Below are 16,228 nucleotides of genomic sequence, written 5' to 3' on the forward strand. Positions count from 1 at the left end.
CAAGCTCTCAAGGGTGGGGTGTTGGTAGAAAAAAAAGGGGGTTGCCCGGGGCCTGGACCAGGGGCCCAAAAGCCCTGTTTTGGGCCTGGACCAGGTGCCCAAAAGAACCTCAGAAAGTGTATCATTAAAGGGCGGCAGTGGCTCCGCAGAGGTAGCCGCAGGCTGGAGCACTTCTGTCAGGAGGTTAGTCCCGACGGCCACTGTAGGGAGCTCGAGGTGGAGAGCCGCGGCCGCCCTACGCAACACCACTGCATAACTCGCAACCTTCTCCGTTGCTACGGTAGGAGGAGTTAGCATGCCAAGGTCAGAAGAGGTGTCAAGACCGCTGGCATCCCCCAAATCCTCAACCCAGTCCGGGTCAAACTCACAATGTGCTGTGAGAGGGTCCTCAGACCCCTCCCAGTCCTCCCCTTTCTCCGAAGGCTGTGAAACAGACTGAAAATACGGAGGCTGGTCGACATAGGGGTAGAAGGGCCCCATTGGCATAGAGCGATGAGGTTCTGGCGTCATGTCCACGTCAGGGCTGAAACCAGGGACGACGTTGTCCGGGGGCACGGGCGAAGTCTGAAGTGGTGCCGGTGAGGTTGACGTCACTGGAGGTGTTACGAGGTCAACCGGCGTCGACCTGGATCCAGGCCTGGATCCTTGAGGGCCCTGTGGCGCTGGAGCCGATGCCGACAGCGATGCTGGAGCCAGAGCTGCTGACAGTACAGGGCAAGGACCCCCAGTTGGGCCGGCGGGGTCCAACAGCCCAAAGAAGTGGGCCATGGCTGCAAGAAAGTCCTGCAGCTGGGCCGGAGTCGTCGACAGACCCAGGAATGGCAGGTAGGCCGACGGAGACACTGTAAGCTCCGCCGGGGCCGCGGGGAGGCACCACCCGCACCCTCAGCCACGTCACGAGGGGAAGTCGGTGAGCGATGGCGCTTCTTCGACTTCTTGTGATTCTTCGCCTCACCTGACCCAGAGTGCGAAGACTTCGATCCTGAAGAACGATGGTGATGGCTCCGCGACCGGTCCCTCGACCTTCCACGGGACCAGGACCTTAAGTGGCGCGAAGCTGACTGCCGGACTTCAAGCAACTTTCGGGACTGCTCCAGCAAAGTCTTCGGGGCAATGGCCCGGCAGTCGGGGCACGACTTGGGGTCGTGGTCGCGCCCCAGGTAGTAGAGACACACGGTCATTCGATTACAATGCCCGCAGGACTTAAAACCGGGCATCCCTACAGCACCAGGAGTCGATCGACTCGAAAAAAAGAGACAAAAAGGCCTAGAAAAACTCAGTCAAAAAGTGACTGAGGTACCGCTCTCTCCGGATCTGCACTTGCTGGCGCAGAAAAAGAAAGAATAGACGTCAGCGCGCGAGGGCAGCATCTAAGTAGCTGCCGCAACGTCATCTCGGTGACAATGACGCCAACGACAGATGCGGAGCCGCGCGACGTCACCTTCCAACGTGCAGGGCTACTGCTGATGAAAACTTTCCGGATCCAGTCTGACGCCTGGGGTAATTCTAAGGTAAGGAATCTATCACTACATGTTTCTTTCAGATGCTACTATCAAAGTAAGGTTTATTGACTAAATGATGTAGTTCTGCCGCATGAAAAATTGTAGTTTACAAAGACCAATTAATTTAAAACTTGAACCATTGCAATTATTAAAGCAACTATGAAATGTCATTGACAGATATAGATGCGAGGGACATCCCATCGAGGTAATGCATGAAGGGGTCTTTTAAATAAACCAATGGCTGAAGAGGGCTGACCCACAGCCCCTTTCTGTACATTTTGTGTGTAACATTGTGCTAATGTTAAATCCTGAAAAACAGCTAAAAGGGTCTGTTTGGGACGTAAAAAATATGCATGAAGTTTTAATAATTGAGCTTTACAGTACATTAAAAGGAAGAATGACAATCACTCATTTTACCGGTTGCTTTTATTTTTGTATGCAATGTAATGTTGAGGCACATTGCTTGTGACACTTTATAGAAGACATTGTTCACCACTGTCCATATATAAATCATTTTGGCTTTTAAATACTGGCAAGGAAAAACCAAAGATGGCAAAGATTATGCTTTTCTGTTAGAGAAATAAACATATTTACATCTATGTGGATGCAGGAGGAGAATTTATAAATTTGCCATACTATGCAATGTCATATTGCTACTGTCACTTTAATAAGTCTGTTGGGATAGTCAAGGGACACAGAAAATTATAAATTCCACTGAGATCATACATAAGCCAGTTACATAAAAACTAGCTTAAAACCGACAAATGAAAAATCAATGTAAATATGATTCATCTCAGAGAACATATGCAAGTGGCAAAAATAATGTGTATCTACATTTTAAACGTACAATGCCTCCAGACAGAATGCACATACTGTATTGTAGTTCATGTGCATGATCAAAACACATCACTCAAAAAATTCAAATTTCAAAGCTTGATGTTCGAATACATTTTTTAGGTTTGGGTTAAAATAAGGAAAACTAAGTCCTTCTATATCCTTTGTTTTGACCTGCAATACACTGAATCCTATCTCTCAACTGAACTCTATGGCTTTACATTGACACAAATGTGTTATCTAAGTTGTTGCAATAAATACTTAAAATCCATACTAAATGTCTTACATGTTTGATCTGCTTAAAATACAGAAAACAATCAATTAAAAACCTGTAAAACATTAAACAGTGAAAAACCCTTTCATTTAAATTACCTTTTTAAGCTAAAACAACCAACAAAATGTTCATCAAGCGTCTTGGAAGGTAACTGCGGACCCAGAAGAAACCCGAATCTGGAATTTTGTACAATGTGAAAATATACGAAAGTTGCTAAATACTTTGGTCACACTAATTTTCAGATAGTTATGTTTCAAATACGTTAGAATTTATTTTTGTATACTTTTTTTATAAAACTATTCTTACAGCCATTTGAACTACAATATCACTCATTTTGTGAGTGGCAAAATCTTATTTCACAGGCCACCCATTTTTAAGAACAACAATATAAACAAACTCAAAAAAAGTTTGTCAATGTGCATTCTTTTTTTTTTTTTTTTTACATTTCAGAATTTCTGTACAACATCTTAAAACCTAGTATACAAATGTTGCTAGTTCTGATCCCTTGCGAAGATGGTACAGCAGTGACGGGCTTCAATTGGCTCCGGCTAACATCCGTTAACGAACCCCAGACATCAACTGTGTAGTCTTCAGCCAATAACAGTACTCACTGGGTATCATACTGGGCCATTAACGGACGCATCTCCTGATATGAGCAGCTGATCAATTCTGAATATAAAACAAGATTTGCATTTACAAACACATTAAAAAATCCATTCTTAGAAAAATACACTCAACATGCCTTTAACTACGCTAAAAGAAAGCTTTCCTTTAATTTATATTGAAGAATTTGACAACCTACTGGAAGCGCCCCAGTAGCATAACTAGACTCTAAAAAAGAGGGGAGCAGGGACAGTATAGATTAAGTGCACAAAAATTAAGATGTTACTAACTTAATACTAGCTCTCCCAGTCATATCTATTCTTATTGACTTCATTAACAGATCACCATGCAAGTGCCTAATCACAGAATACAAAGTTAAAATAATCACATTTTTATTTTATGAATAAAAACTACAAACAATTTAAATGTCACCCGTTAATTACAACTAAAACTTTACGCTTTTTAGTGGAAACAAATATGCTCCCAAAGCAGCAATGGAAAACAAGCCCTTCCCCTTTAATAATTTTAGAAATAGACCCATCTACTCATGTCTAACAGGGAGTTAGACGAAAAAGTTATACTTATCTTCGGTAGCGATGTGTAAGGAAATGGCTGTCTGGTCACCGCCAGGTTTTTGGACTGATACTGCAGAATTTTTTTTTTACTTTGAGAACACACAAGGCCTGCTAGCTAGACCTCAGTGCTATGACCCTAAAGTGTATGTCGAATTGGCTCTACCCAACTGGAGTGGCGAAGCGCGGAGTCACAAAGTACACCGAGTACTGGTGTGGAAAACTACGACCCGGATAGTGAAGTACCCTGTCCCTAATAATCCGTTCGCAGGGATGGGAAGAAGGGCAGGTCAGTAAGGAGTCTGTGGCTAGACAGTCTCTATCAGATAAGGCGTTACCGGAGGTAAGCAACTTGTTTATCTGATAGAGACTTCTAGTCGCAGATTCCTTACCTTAGAATAGATACCTAAGCAACTTTCCTAGTAAAGTTAGGAATCCTAACTTTACTACTCTAAAATGCCTTTTCGGTATTCACAAAAGGAAAGGCCCAAGGACCTAGCGTTACCCTGCTGTCCTTAAAGGACTCCAGAGCTGAATCTGCCATGCATACGAAGAGACAGGAGCCATCAAAGGACTTGTCAATAAGCAAAGCTTGGCCATCCCCTAAAAAGCCAGGTGTAGTGCCGTAAGGCCACCATTAGGGAAATTGCACTGCCCAGCGAGTCAGTTGTATGCAGTTCAAATCTGATCGTGAACGTAGATGCATCTCTCCTGTTGGCAATAGCCTGGGAGAGTATGGCCGGTCCTCCTCCGGAACGATGGGCAGCACCTGCACAACCACATCCCATAGAGCATGGGAGTAAGGACCCAAAAGGCATGTGGTGTTCACGGACAGCAGTGCAAGGAGGGTGGAAGAGAGCATTTTCTTCCCTAAGGTGTCCAGCCTCTTGGATTCCCTATCCAGTGGGGCTTTAGGAAATGCAGGGCTCTGTGACTGACCTAGGGACGTTCCTCTCAACCGGGATCGAGACTAATGTGGTGTCGCACATCGAGCCACCAGAAGATTGAGGGACCGCTCCCTCAAGGCCTTCAGATTCATTACACAACATCAATGCAGGTCTTATTGTTATGGTTGCGCTTGAGGCACCAGAGGCAAACAAAGTGCGGGTCTGTCACAGACATCGAGAGGTGACGGGCGCAGTCGATGCTTGTAGCCGGCCTTAATAGAGAGCATTCCTGGCAAAACCACGAGAAAAAAAGTCTCAAAAATACTATGACAAAAATCATTAAAAAAGTTAGTCAAAAAGTGACTAGGGGTAGCTCTCTCCAGATCTGCGCTGAGGTCAGCGCACTGGGGTGGCACCTATATAAGACTGCGCACTTCACTTCTGCTGCGGACAACACAATGCGGAGCTGAACTATGCCACTTACCGGCGTGCAGGGATAATGCTACATAAAAAAAATTTAAAAAAAATGTTGGTTCCAGTCTGACACCTGAGGATAACACTAAGATAAGGAATCTGCGGCTAGAAGGCTCTATCAGATTCTTGTATTGCAAAAGGCCGACTTGTCTGTTCAACACACTTATTGTGTCCGACTCATCCTTTTGAATACACGGTTACAATGTCGAATTGCAGTATTGTATGTATTCAAGGATTCAAAGGGAAAACCTGTAAAGAATTAACAGCTTTGGTGAAAGATAGCTGTCTTAAAAGAAAATCTTCACTCCACCATGTCAATTCAATCAGCTAATCGATCAAACAACCTTATTGATAACATTAAACCAATAACACAACCAAAAGGAGGGGCAAGGGGAGAAAGCAGGAACCTCATATAGGTGGGTGAAGAACGCTGTCCTTGACCAATGCAAAAATTGGCATTTATACAATCATGCATTTGCACATTGTAGGAAGGTGGATATCTGACTATGGTTACCCCCAACTTTTTGCCTAGTGTCCAGCTGGTTTTTCGACTTAGTTGGCCTGAGATCCTGCCATTCAGGGTCTCAGGCTGTCTGCTCTCTCTTTAAAATGGACTCCATGTACCCTAGGTACATAACCAATTGGTAAGGATCACCTTATTGGACCCTGTACAGTGTACCCTAGGTACCCAGGGCATAGGTGTACCCTAGGCCTCCCAGGGGCTGCAGCATGTATTATGCCACCCCTGGTCTGGCCTTCCAATCAGACACAACTGGCTGATCACTCAGCTGGGGCAAGGTCGTGTAATCACCCCTTGCTTAGATATAGTATACCTATATCTGCCCTTAAAATAGACACATGTGTACCTATCAGCCACTCCTATGGCAGGCCTTAACAATCCTGGAGGCAGAGTGCTTGGTAACATGTGAGATGGTGCTCTAGCATGAGCTGAGCCTGTCTGCAGCTTTCGGAACCATTACCTTATAGCTGTTCTATGATATAGCCTACCATATACTCTTAAAGTACCTTATAATCTAAAACGGTTATGGTAACTATGGTTTGGCTTTATCAAAACATGTCGTGTAAGGTGTCTAACACTTTGGAATAATACCCCCATACCATTTCTGGTGATGAGGATATTATTCCTCCCTTCTAGAGGGAGAGACATGTTAAAATCCTACTTTGCTGTTTAACTCTGACCAAAGCCTCAGCATCACAAAATGGATGCTGCTGCCACAGACACGAGTCTGACCTCCTGCTGCTGGGAGCCCTCCCAGCCAGGGAGGCCTGGACAATAGGTTTCCTGCTTGGGGAGGTGCTAGCACCTCCCCAGACAGACTTTAGTGTATTGGGGCAGGGAGGGCTGAAAGGAATGAGACATGCCTGGGGCACACAAGGTGCTCCATGCATAGTCCAGTTCAAACCGGTGCTGGGGCACTCCAGCCCCAGCTCTGGCGCGAAACTGGACAAAGGAAAGGGGGTGTAGCCACTCCCCTTCCTGGTCCCACCCATAGGAGGGACCTTGCAGGTAGCCCAGCCCACTAGCCCAGTATATTAGTAGCTAGTTGGGCTCTGCTAAAGTAGATTAGCCTGAACCTGCAACTTGAACAGAAACTCTGGACCTTCGACATTCGACGAAAGAAGAAGACTGAAGAATCTCCCTTGTGGCCAAGGAGTGGCTACCCTGTGCGAACAGGCACCATCAAGAGACTTAGCCTTTGCTTTGCTGAAGTTCTACGAGGGACCGACTGCAGAGCCTGACCAGAGCCTTGACTTCCAGACTTCACCGACCCTGATCCACATCCACAGCCGAGCTGAGATCCGTGGAGATCCGTGGTAGACGTGGGACCGGCTACCTGGGAAAAGTGGCGAGTATCTTCCAGCGCAGCTTCTGAGGCACCCTCGAGGTTGTGCACCGGGGATTGAGAAACCCCAACACCCAAGCACCATCTGCACCAAAGATCAGCCCCCCACACTCCACGGATCCTGCGTGGGGCCCTTCTGCATTTTCCTGCTTGCCGAGTCTGTCCGGTTGCTTGCCCGTTGGCTTGTAACCTTTGCAACGACACACCTTCAATTTTCCACTGCTGGTTTGGCTCCTCCAGACTGGCTCCTGCTCCTCTGTAAAAGAGAAGCACCCCAGACCTTCCTGGTCTGCACCAGAAGCAAGTCCTCCATTCTTCGTGGGTTCCGCTTGCCAAGGCTTGGTGAGTCCTAGTTCGACTTAGACGCCGCTGACAGCACAAGCCTTCGTGGGACAGCTCGCCTCCTGGTCCTGGTTGTCCTCGACGTCTCCTGGTACCCGTGGCTGCTGCGACAAGCTTCACCTCTTCACCTGCAATCTCCCGAATCACCTGGTTCCTTCCTGGTTCCACGTGGTCACTGGCTAGTGACCCAGACTCTGTCCTTTCTGCTTGCAGGTATCCTTCCTTCTTGATACAGGTCTTGGGATCCACCGGACACTCTTCACTGACTGCCTGTCAGCATCTTTCCTTCAGGCATCCATAGGAGTCGACGACGAAACCCGACGCAAGTTCAGACCTATGCACCCGCAGCCCGTGGGCTAGGTAACTTGGGTACTCCAGTGCTCATCAGGGTATTGACTATCCTAGTGTCTAGTTCTCAAGTCTCGACTTCCTAGCTACTCCAGAAGTGTCCTAAATCTTATTAATTCTGAACTGTACTATTTCTATCGATTATACGCATTACGCGTGAGTGTTTCCACTCTGCACCTGAATCCCGTGGGCCTCCCACTTCCTAACCTTGGGTAGTGTAGTGTAGCCCCAGCGATTCCCTAGGCCTAGGCCTATCCTATTTCCGTGACAGTGGTCCTTATACCACTTACTTAGTATATGGTTTGCGTGGCCCCTAGGGCCTAACTGTATTACTTACCTGTGTGACTTAATGTATGCTTGAGTAAGACTGTGTTGTACTTACCTCGAATCTCATAAAGAGTGCTGAGGGTTTGACTAGAATAAATACATTTTATTTTATATATATATCGGTTGTGGTGTCCTTTCATTTGGTATTCAAGGGATTATATATGGTATAACAGCTGGCTTCACATGCCATTCAGAGTTTAGCCTAAGACTGCTCTTGTCCATGCTACCACTAGGATAGCTGGTCTATAAGGTTGACTTTACAACCAATCACCATAAGGGTTGTTTGGACTGATATAAGGTGTACACTAGAACTAGTGACATCATACATCAGGCCAACTTCTCTCACACATATTATCCATGTGATATTAATACACAGTGGTATGAGGTGCATGGTACATACTACACAGTCCAGATCACAATTTGGGTCACATTACGACGAACAAGTTACTTACCTCTGGTAACGATATATCTGTAAGAAACATTAGTAGTGATAGATTCCTTACCTTAGAATATCCCCAGGTGTCAGACTAGATCTGGAAAGTTTTTGTCAGCAGTACTCCTGCACGTCAGTAGGTGGCGTCGTGCGGCTCCGCGTCTGTCGTCGCCGGGATGACGTTGCGGGTGCTACTTAGACGCCGCCCACGCGCGCTGACATCAGTTCTGCACACCAATTTCCGTGCCAGGAATGCAGAGTCATGCAAAATATACGGACCACTGGTGCATTGAAACCAGGGCCCTGAAGGGATGACCTTAACCCTAGAAATTAGTTCGCTGAACGGGGGGGGATGGGTGGGGCAGTAAGGAATCTATCACTACTAATGTTTCTTACAGATATATTGTTACCAAAGGTAAGCAACTTGTTAATATGAAAGAAATACATACTGATAAGATTCCTTACCCTAGAATAGATAGCCCAGGAATACCAATCCCGTTGGTGGGTCTGCGAACCAAGATCACACCAGAAAGTCCCGGAGAACAGAACGGCCAAAGAAGCCTTCACTACGGACTTGGCTGTCAAGGCAGTAATGCTTCGTAAACGTGTGCAACGAGGCCCACGTGGCTGCCTGACAAATGTCTTGCAGGGGGACACCACATCCCAGTGCAGTTGTGGCTGCTGTTGCTCTAGTGAATGAGCATGAAGCCCTACCTTTTTAGCCAAAGAGTAACAGGCTTTGAAGCACAAGACAACCCAGCGGGAGATGGTCCTTTTGTGCACCGCCCGACCTTTCTTGGTGCCAACGTAGCCAACAAAGAGTTGGTCATCCATCCGGAAATGTTGTGTGCGGTTCAGATAGAATGAGAGCGCACGTTTTGGGTCCAGCTGGTGAAGCCTCTCTTCCTCTACGGAAGGATGCAGAGGCGGAAAGAAGGTGGACAAGGTAATGGACTGCCCAATGTGAAAGGCCGAAACAACTTTTGGCAAAAACGAAGGATGGGGCCTGAACACAACCATGTCCGTATGGACCGACAAATGGAGGCTTACAAGAAAGAGCCTGGAGCTCACTTACTCGCCTAGCGGAGGTGATGGCCACCAGGAAGGCAGTCTTCAAGGTCAAGAGACGAAGAGGACAGTTGTGAAGGGGCTCAAAGTGAGCGCACATCAAGTATATAAGAACCAGATTCAAGTCCCACTGTGGCATCATGAAAGCAATAGGAGGAAAAAGGTGTGTAATGCCTTTGAGTAATCTATTTACAACAGGGGACTTGAAAAGAGAGGGCTGATCAGGGAGCCTGAGAAAGGCCGAAATAGCAGAAAGGTAGCCCTTGATTGTGCCCAGAGCAGAGCCCTGCTGGGCCAAAGAAAGAAGGAACAAAAGAACCTCAGAAAGGGGATCCACAGCCTTTGCTGTGCAACATCCCACAAACTTTTTCCACCTGCAGGCGTATACCACCTTAGTAGAGGGATGCCTGGCTGCCAGAATGACATCACAAACTTCAGGAGGCAAGTCGAAAGGAATCAACTGCTGCCGCTCAATCTCCACGCAAAGAGGGGGAGGCTGGACAGGTTTGGGTGGAGGACCGTCCACTGCTGCTGCGACAGAAGATCCTCCTGAAGAGACAGTCGGATCGGGGGATCTATGCTCATACTGAGTAGCTAGGGATACCATACTCTTCAAGCCCAATCCGGAGCCACAAGAATGACTTGGGCCCGGTCGAGTCTGATCTTCTTCAGCACTCTGGGCAGAAGTGGTATAGGCGGAAAGGCGTACAACAGACCGCAACTCCACTCGCGACAAAAAGCGTTGCCGAGTGAGTGCCGCCTTGGAAATTACAACGCGCAGAATTGATGACATTGCACATTCTCTATGGTGGCGAATAGATCTAACCAAGGCTCTCCCCATTGCTGAAAGAGACCTTGACCCACCTCCGAGTGAAGACGCCATTTGTGATCCATCATGCACCTGCGGCTGAGTTTGTCCGCCCTGGCATTCAGGGAACCTGCCAGGTGTTGAACCACCAGGGATATGCCCTGATGTTCGAGCCATGTCCAGAGGAGGAGGGCCTCCTGACATAGGCATAAATGCCTATGATTGATTGAGGGTCCACTACCCCATCCTGCCCTGTTCGTTGCAGTACCACATGGCGGTGGTGTTGTCCGTGAACACCTGCACTACACTTCCCCGGACAGAGGGAAGGAATGCTTTTAGTGCAAGACGAATTGCCCGCAGCTCCAGAAGGTTGATGTGAAGCCCGTCCTCCACCGGAGAGCAGAGGCCCCTGCACTCCGCCTCTCCCATGTAGCTGCCCCATCCCAGAAGGGATTCGTCCGTCAACACTGTGTTCTGGTTGGGGAAAGGAGAGGGATCTGCCGTTGACCCAATCCTGCTTTGTGAGCCACCACTGCAATTGTCATGCTGCGCCCACTGGAACTTCAGGCCCCACTGCAGAGCCCGCACATGCCACCTGGCATGATCGACCTGCAGGAGGCCATGAGGCCCAGCAGCCTCAGGGTCATCCTGACCGAAACCCGGGATAGAGGATGAAAGATCGGGATCATAGCCCGAATATCTCAGACTCGCTGTTCAGGAGAATAAACCCGAAACAGAGTCATGTCCAGAATCGCTCCGATGAAGAGAAGCTTCTGACAGGTAATCAGGTGTGACTTCGGCACATTGATGAAGCCCAGCGAATGCAGGAGGTCGGCCGTAGTCTGGTGGTGGGAGATGACAGCCTGGGGCGAGCCCGCCTTCAACAGCCAGTCGTCGAGATGGGGGAAGACTGGAATCCCTGATCTGTGCAGATGAGCTGCGACCACCGCCATCACTTTCGTGAACACCCGAGGAGCGCTGGTAAGGCCAAAGTGGAGCAAGGTGAACTGAAAATGCTCGTGGCCTACCCTGAACCGCAGCTAACGTCGGTAAGCCGGCAGGACGGGGAAGTGAAAATAAGCATCCTTTAAGTCCAATGCTACCATCCAGTCTCCAGGGTTGAGGGCAGACGAGGCCTGAGCAGGCGTCAACATCTTGAACTTCTCCTTCGGGAGGAAGCGGTTGACGTTTCTGAGATCCAAGATAGGACGCAGGCCCTTGTCCTTCTTGGGTACCAGAAAGTAGTTGGAATAACAATCACAACCTACTTCTGGAGCAGGAACGCGCTTGATGGCTCCCATGGCCAAGAGAACCAAAACGTTGGAGTAGTGCCAGGTGATCCTCCGACATGCGGTGGGATTGAGGGGGCATGGCTTGAGGGGTTGCCTTGAAGGGCAGGGAGTAGCCCCCTAGTACTATCTGCAAAACCCACCTGTCCGACGTGGTGGTGCGCCAGTGGGGGAGGTGATGGCAGATCCTGCCGCTCACTGGCGCATGATGGGCCTGAAAGGTCAGACTAGGAGAGTTTGGCGGCTGCTGCAGAGGGGGGTTGTTCAACTGGCCCGCCCACTGGCCCCCTGAACCAGGACGGTGGTTCCCACGTCCCCGGACGCACGAAGGTTGGGAAACTTGCTGCGGCCTGTGGCTCTGGGCGGAACGTAGTGGGGCACCCCTTCCGTAGCCACGAAAGGGGCGAAAAGCAGACTGCGCTGGGCAGCTGGAGAGGCTGAAGGACTTGGCCGTAGCCCTGCGAGTCCTTGAAACGCTCTAAAGCGTTGTACGCTTTGTCACCAAAAATGCGACTGCCATCAAAGGGCATGTCCATAAGGGTGTTCTGGACATCCCCCGAAAAGCCAGTCGACCTCATCCAGGCGTAGCGTCGAAGGGCTACCGACGTGGAAATCGTCCTGCCTAGAGAGTCGGCGGTATCCAGCCAACAACGGATGGTAAACTTCGCCGCATCCCTCCCAGCAGCCACAGCCTGGGAGAGCACGGTCCGGGCCCCCTACGGACACTGGCAGCATCTGCGCAACCGTGTCCCACACAGAATGGGAATAATGACCCAAACGACCTGCGGTGTTTACCGACCGCCGACCCAAGCTGGCGGGAGAAAAAATCTTCCCAAGATGGTCTAGCTTCTTGGATTCCCTTTCCGGTGGGGCGAAAGGGAATGCGCTTTTGGAAGCCAAGACATGGAACACCCTTCCTCTGAGCCTACGACAGACCCAAGACCTGCTGACCTTCAGGAGGCTACTCAAGATCTGGCTGTTCGATCAGTAGCACCCCCCCCCCCCCCCCCCCCCCCTCAGCGCCTTGAGACCCTCGCGGGTATGTAGTGCGCTTGACAAGTGACTGATTGATTGATTGAAGCGGAGGCTTGGACCACCAAGCACTGAGGGGTGGGATTTTGGGAGAGGAAAATTTTGTCGCCCAGAACAAGGCGGTGGAGTCGGGCAATCATCCTATCCACAGGAGCCCCCGTGTTGGGCTTGAACCAGGTGCCCGAAAGGACGTCCGTAAGGGCCTCAATAAACTGTAGCAGGGGCTCCGAAGAAGTCGCTGCTGGCTAAAGCACCTCTGTCAGGAGGTTCGTCCTGACCTCCACTGTAGGGAGCTCGAGGTTGAGGGCCTCGGTCGCCCTACGCACAACCACTGCGTATGACGCTCCCTCCTCCGTTGCCTAGGTAGGAAGAGACAAAATGCCAAGGTCAGTGGAGGTGTCCAGACCACTGGCATCCCCCAGGCCCTCTCACCAGTTCTGCTCAGAATCGAGCGGATCTGTCAAAGGGACACCTGAACCCTCCCAGTCCTCCTCCTCCTCTGGGTACCAATCAAGTCAAAAAGGGACCCCAGGAGTGGACAGGGGCACAAAACCCTTTCGGATCCGGCATCGAGCGATGTTGGTCCGGGTCCACATCAGGATGGAGGCCGGGGGCACGACCGGCGTCGGTAGCGTAATCAGTGCCTGAGGAAGCGGCAACGGTGGAGGTGTAATGAGGTCAACCGGCGCCGATCCGGATCTAGGCCTGGATCTCTGGGGGGCCTGCAGCACCGGGGTTGGAGCCGCCGGCGGAGAAGGTCTAGGCCCCCCAACCAAGTCCGCGTGGCCCAAAGGCAGGCCAGCGAAGTCTGGCTGCCCAAAGATGGCACACATCGCCTCGTAAAATGCACAAAGCTGGGCAGGAGTCACTCCCGGGAAGGGAGGAAACCGCGGAGTTGACTCTTCAGGCTCCGCGCGCAGAGCCACGGGAGGGGCACCGCCCGCATCCCTCGTTGCATCACCCGACCGACAGGGAGAAGTCGAAGAGCGACGATGCTTCTTCGACTTCTTTTTTGTGCTTCGACTTACCTGACCGAGTGCGCGAAGACTTCGATGACTTGGACGAAGGATGGCTCCGCGACCAGTCCCCTGACCTCCCTCGCAACCAGGACCTCGAATAGCACGGAGCCGAACGTCGGCGATCAAGCAGCTTTCGGGACCGCTACCGCAAAGCCTTCAGAGCCATGGACCGGCAATCAGAGCACAACTTGGGGTCATGGTCGCGCTCCAGGCAAAACAGGCACACGCAGAGCGGATCCGTAAATTGACATCAGTCGGGTACAGGAACCGCATGCCTTGAATCCGGGCATCCCTCGTGCACCAGGAGTCGTAGACTCAAAAAAGAAGTCGACAAAAGTCGCTCAAAAAGTTCCGTAAAAAATGGCTGGAGGTACCGCTCTCTCCTGATCTGCTCTGGCTGGCGCGGAAAAAGAAAGAACTGACGTAAGTGCTCAGGACGGCGTCGAAGTAGCTACCGTGACGTCATCCCGGTGATCATGACACCTACGACGGACGCACAGCCGACCAGCGCCACCTTCCGACACGAAGAGGTACTGCTGATGAATAAACTATCTGGATCCAGTCTGGCGCCTGGGGGTAATTCTAAGGTAAGGAATCAATCACTAACTTCTTTCTTTCAGATTGTCTCTTTCAAATGTGCCCTTCAAAACAGTCTGGTGGCGCTGGCAAGCGCCCCTAGCCCAATATACTAAGTCCTGTCTGGGAGGTGGTTACGCCTCCCTGTGCCAGGAAACCTATTCTTCTGCCTCCCCCCGCTCGAGCTCAGCTCAGCCGCAGGAGGGCAGAATCGTGTCTGTGGTCAGCAGCAGCACTAGCTTGCTGTTAGACCCTGAAGTACAAGTTACTTACCTTTGGTAACTATGTATCTGGTAGAGACATAGTCTAGCCACAGATTCCTTAACTTAGAATATCCCCAGGCGTCAGACTGGATCCGGAAAACTTTTCCTGCAGCAGCCGTCCGGCTCCGCCCTGATGTTGTCCCCGGACATGACGTCAGTAGAGCTATATATGCCCCTCCCAGCGCGCGGATGTCAGTTTTTGTTGGAGAAACTTTTCCACGTCAGAACGCGGAGCCATCACCAAAAAACTGTGAAACGGTGTGCAAAAATGATGAAAAAATAGAAGAAAGAGGCAAGTGAGACAGAGCAGTGCTCTGAAGAGCCACCCCGCTAGAGCGAAGGCTCACCCAACGTTAAAGGGGGACAAGGAAGTGGAAAAACAGCCTGGCAGAGGACAGAAAGTTCACATTCTGAAAGTAAAACTGTGAAGGAAAACATGACCGGAACACTAGACTAAAGAGAATTCACCACAAGACGTCACCAGAAAGGGACGTTGCAATCCCAATCAAAGATCCACAATGCACATAGGCAATAGACCTGAAGGAAAGGCCGCCGAGGTGGCAAAAACCGCAAGGCAATGCAGAAGGGGAAAGCGGGATGGTGGGAAAAAGCGTGAATGGATTTCACACCTTACAATCCAGGCCAAGAACTAGAAGGAACATATGATCTAGGACAGAACAAATCAGTCTGTGTTGGAGTGAAAGTATATCACCTTGCAAAAGGGCAAGCCACCTCAAGGGAGCAGAGTATACAAAAGCCTCTACCTGAAAGGGCCCATGCAGAGCGGGAAGGACGGGCGGGCATTAAGGAATCTGCGGCTAGACTATGTCTCTACCAGATACATCGTTACCGAAGGTAAGTAACTTGTACATCTGCTAGAGACGTCTAGCCGCAGATTCCTTAACTTAGAATAGATACCAAAGCCATACCCACAGAGGAGGCTGGTCTGCGAGTGAATCCCATGAAGTTCTAGAAAGAACGTAGGGGTCCAAAAGGCGACTCAACACCATAAGGAGGACAAAGCGCAGGTAACCACCCGAGCACGACGCCCTAAAGGAAGCAGAAGCAGTGGGAGACAAAGGCAATAGAAGCTGTCACAAACATCAGGAAAGACCCCAGTAATGGAAAGTGGGTTGAGGCTAAGTGAAAGTTAAGGACTTGAAAGAGGGAGACGAACCCACCCATAGTGGGAAAGATCTCCAGGATCTGAAGCAGCAACAAAAGCCGAAACAAGTACAGATCGTCCAAGAAAACGTGTGAAAGAACACTGGTGCCTGCAACAGCACGTGGGACAGCAGAGGCAATAGGTTGCCCCTCACCCAGAAAGCGCGAGCATTGAGAAGAAACCATATCCCAGATATGGCGTGTAGGAGAGTAGGGTCTTCTTTCTATGTTCACCCCCACTTTTTGCTTTTGCTTCACTGGTTTTCGACTTGGATGTGGCTGTGGGCCTGCTAATCAGACCCACAGCCAAGCTGTTCTCTCTCTAAACTAATATTATGTACTTTAGGTGCATAACCTAATTGGATAGGATCACCTTATTGGCCCCTGTACAGTGTACCTTAGGTACCCAGGGCATACGTGTACCCTAGGTCTACCAGGGGCTGCAACATGTATTATGCCACCCCCTGGCCTGGCCTTCCATTATGACACAACTGGCTGATCACTCAGCTGGGGCAAGGTCGTGTAATCACCCCTTGCACATGTGTACC

The 16,228-nt window shown here is 49.9% G+C and overlaps 1 protein-coding gene across 25 annotated transcripts in view; it reads right to left on the reverse strand.

Annotated features, from left to right (window-relative positions):
• Positions 1-1,910: 1,910 nt before the first annotated feature.
• Positions 1,911-16,228, reverse strand: part of PPP6R3 (protein phosphatase 6 regulatory subunit 3) — a 1,519,855-nt gene continuing 1,505,537 nt past the window's right edge. For 21 of the 25 annotated variants that reach the window (XR_014978878.1, XM_085644788.1, XM_085644783.1 and 18 more), the window contains one exon: positions 1,911-3,279. Coding sequence is in view for 20 of the 25 variants with exons in the window: in XM_085644788.1 (XP_085500914.1) it covers positions 3,228-3,279 (52 nt within the window). In the remaining 5 variants the exon portion in view is untranslated. The remainder of the gene's footprint in view (positions 3,280-16,228) is intronic. The other 4 variants (XR_014978880.1, XR_014978879.1, XR_014978877.1 and 1 more) reach the window with 1 other exon arrangement.

The sequence above is a fragment of the Triturus cristatus genome, chromosome 3_1 (assembly GCF_964204655.1).
Source record: "Triturus cristatus chromosome 3_1, aTriCri1.1, whole genome shotgun sequence".
Classification (NCBI taxonomy): Eukaryota; Metazoa; Chordata; class Amphibia; order Caudata; family Salamandridae; genus Triturus; species Triturus cristatus.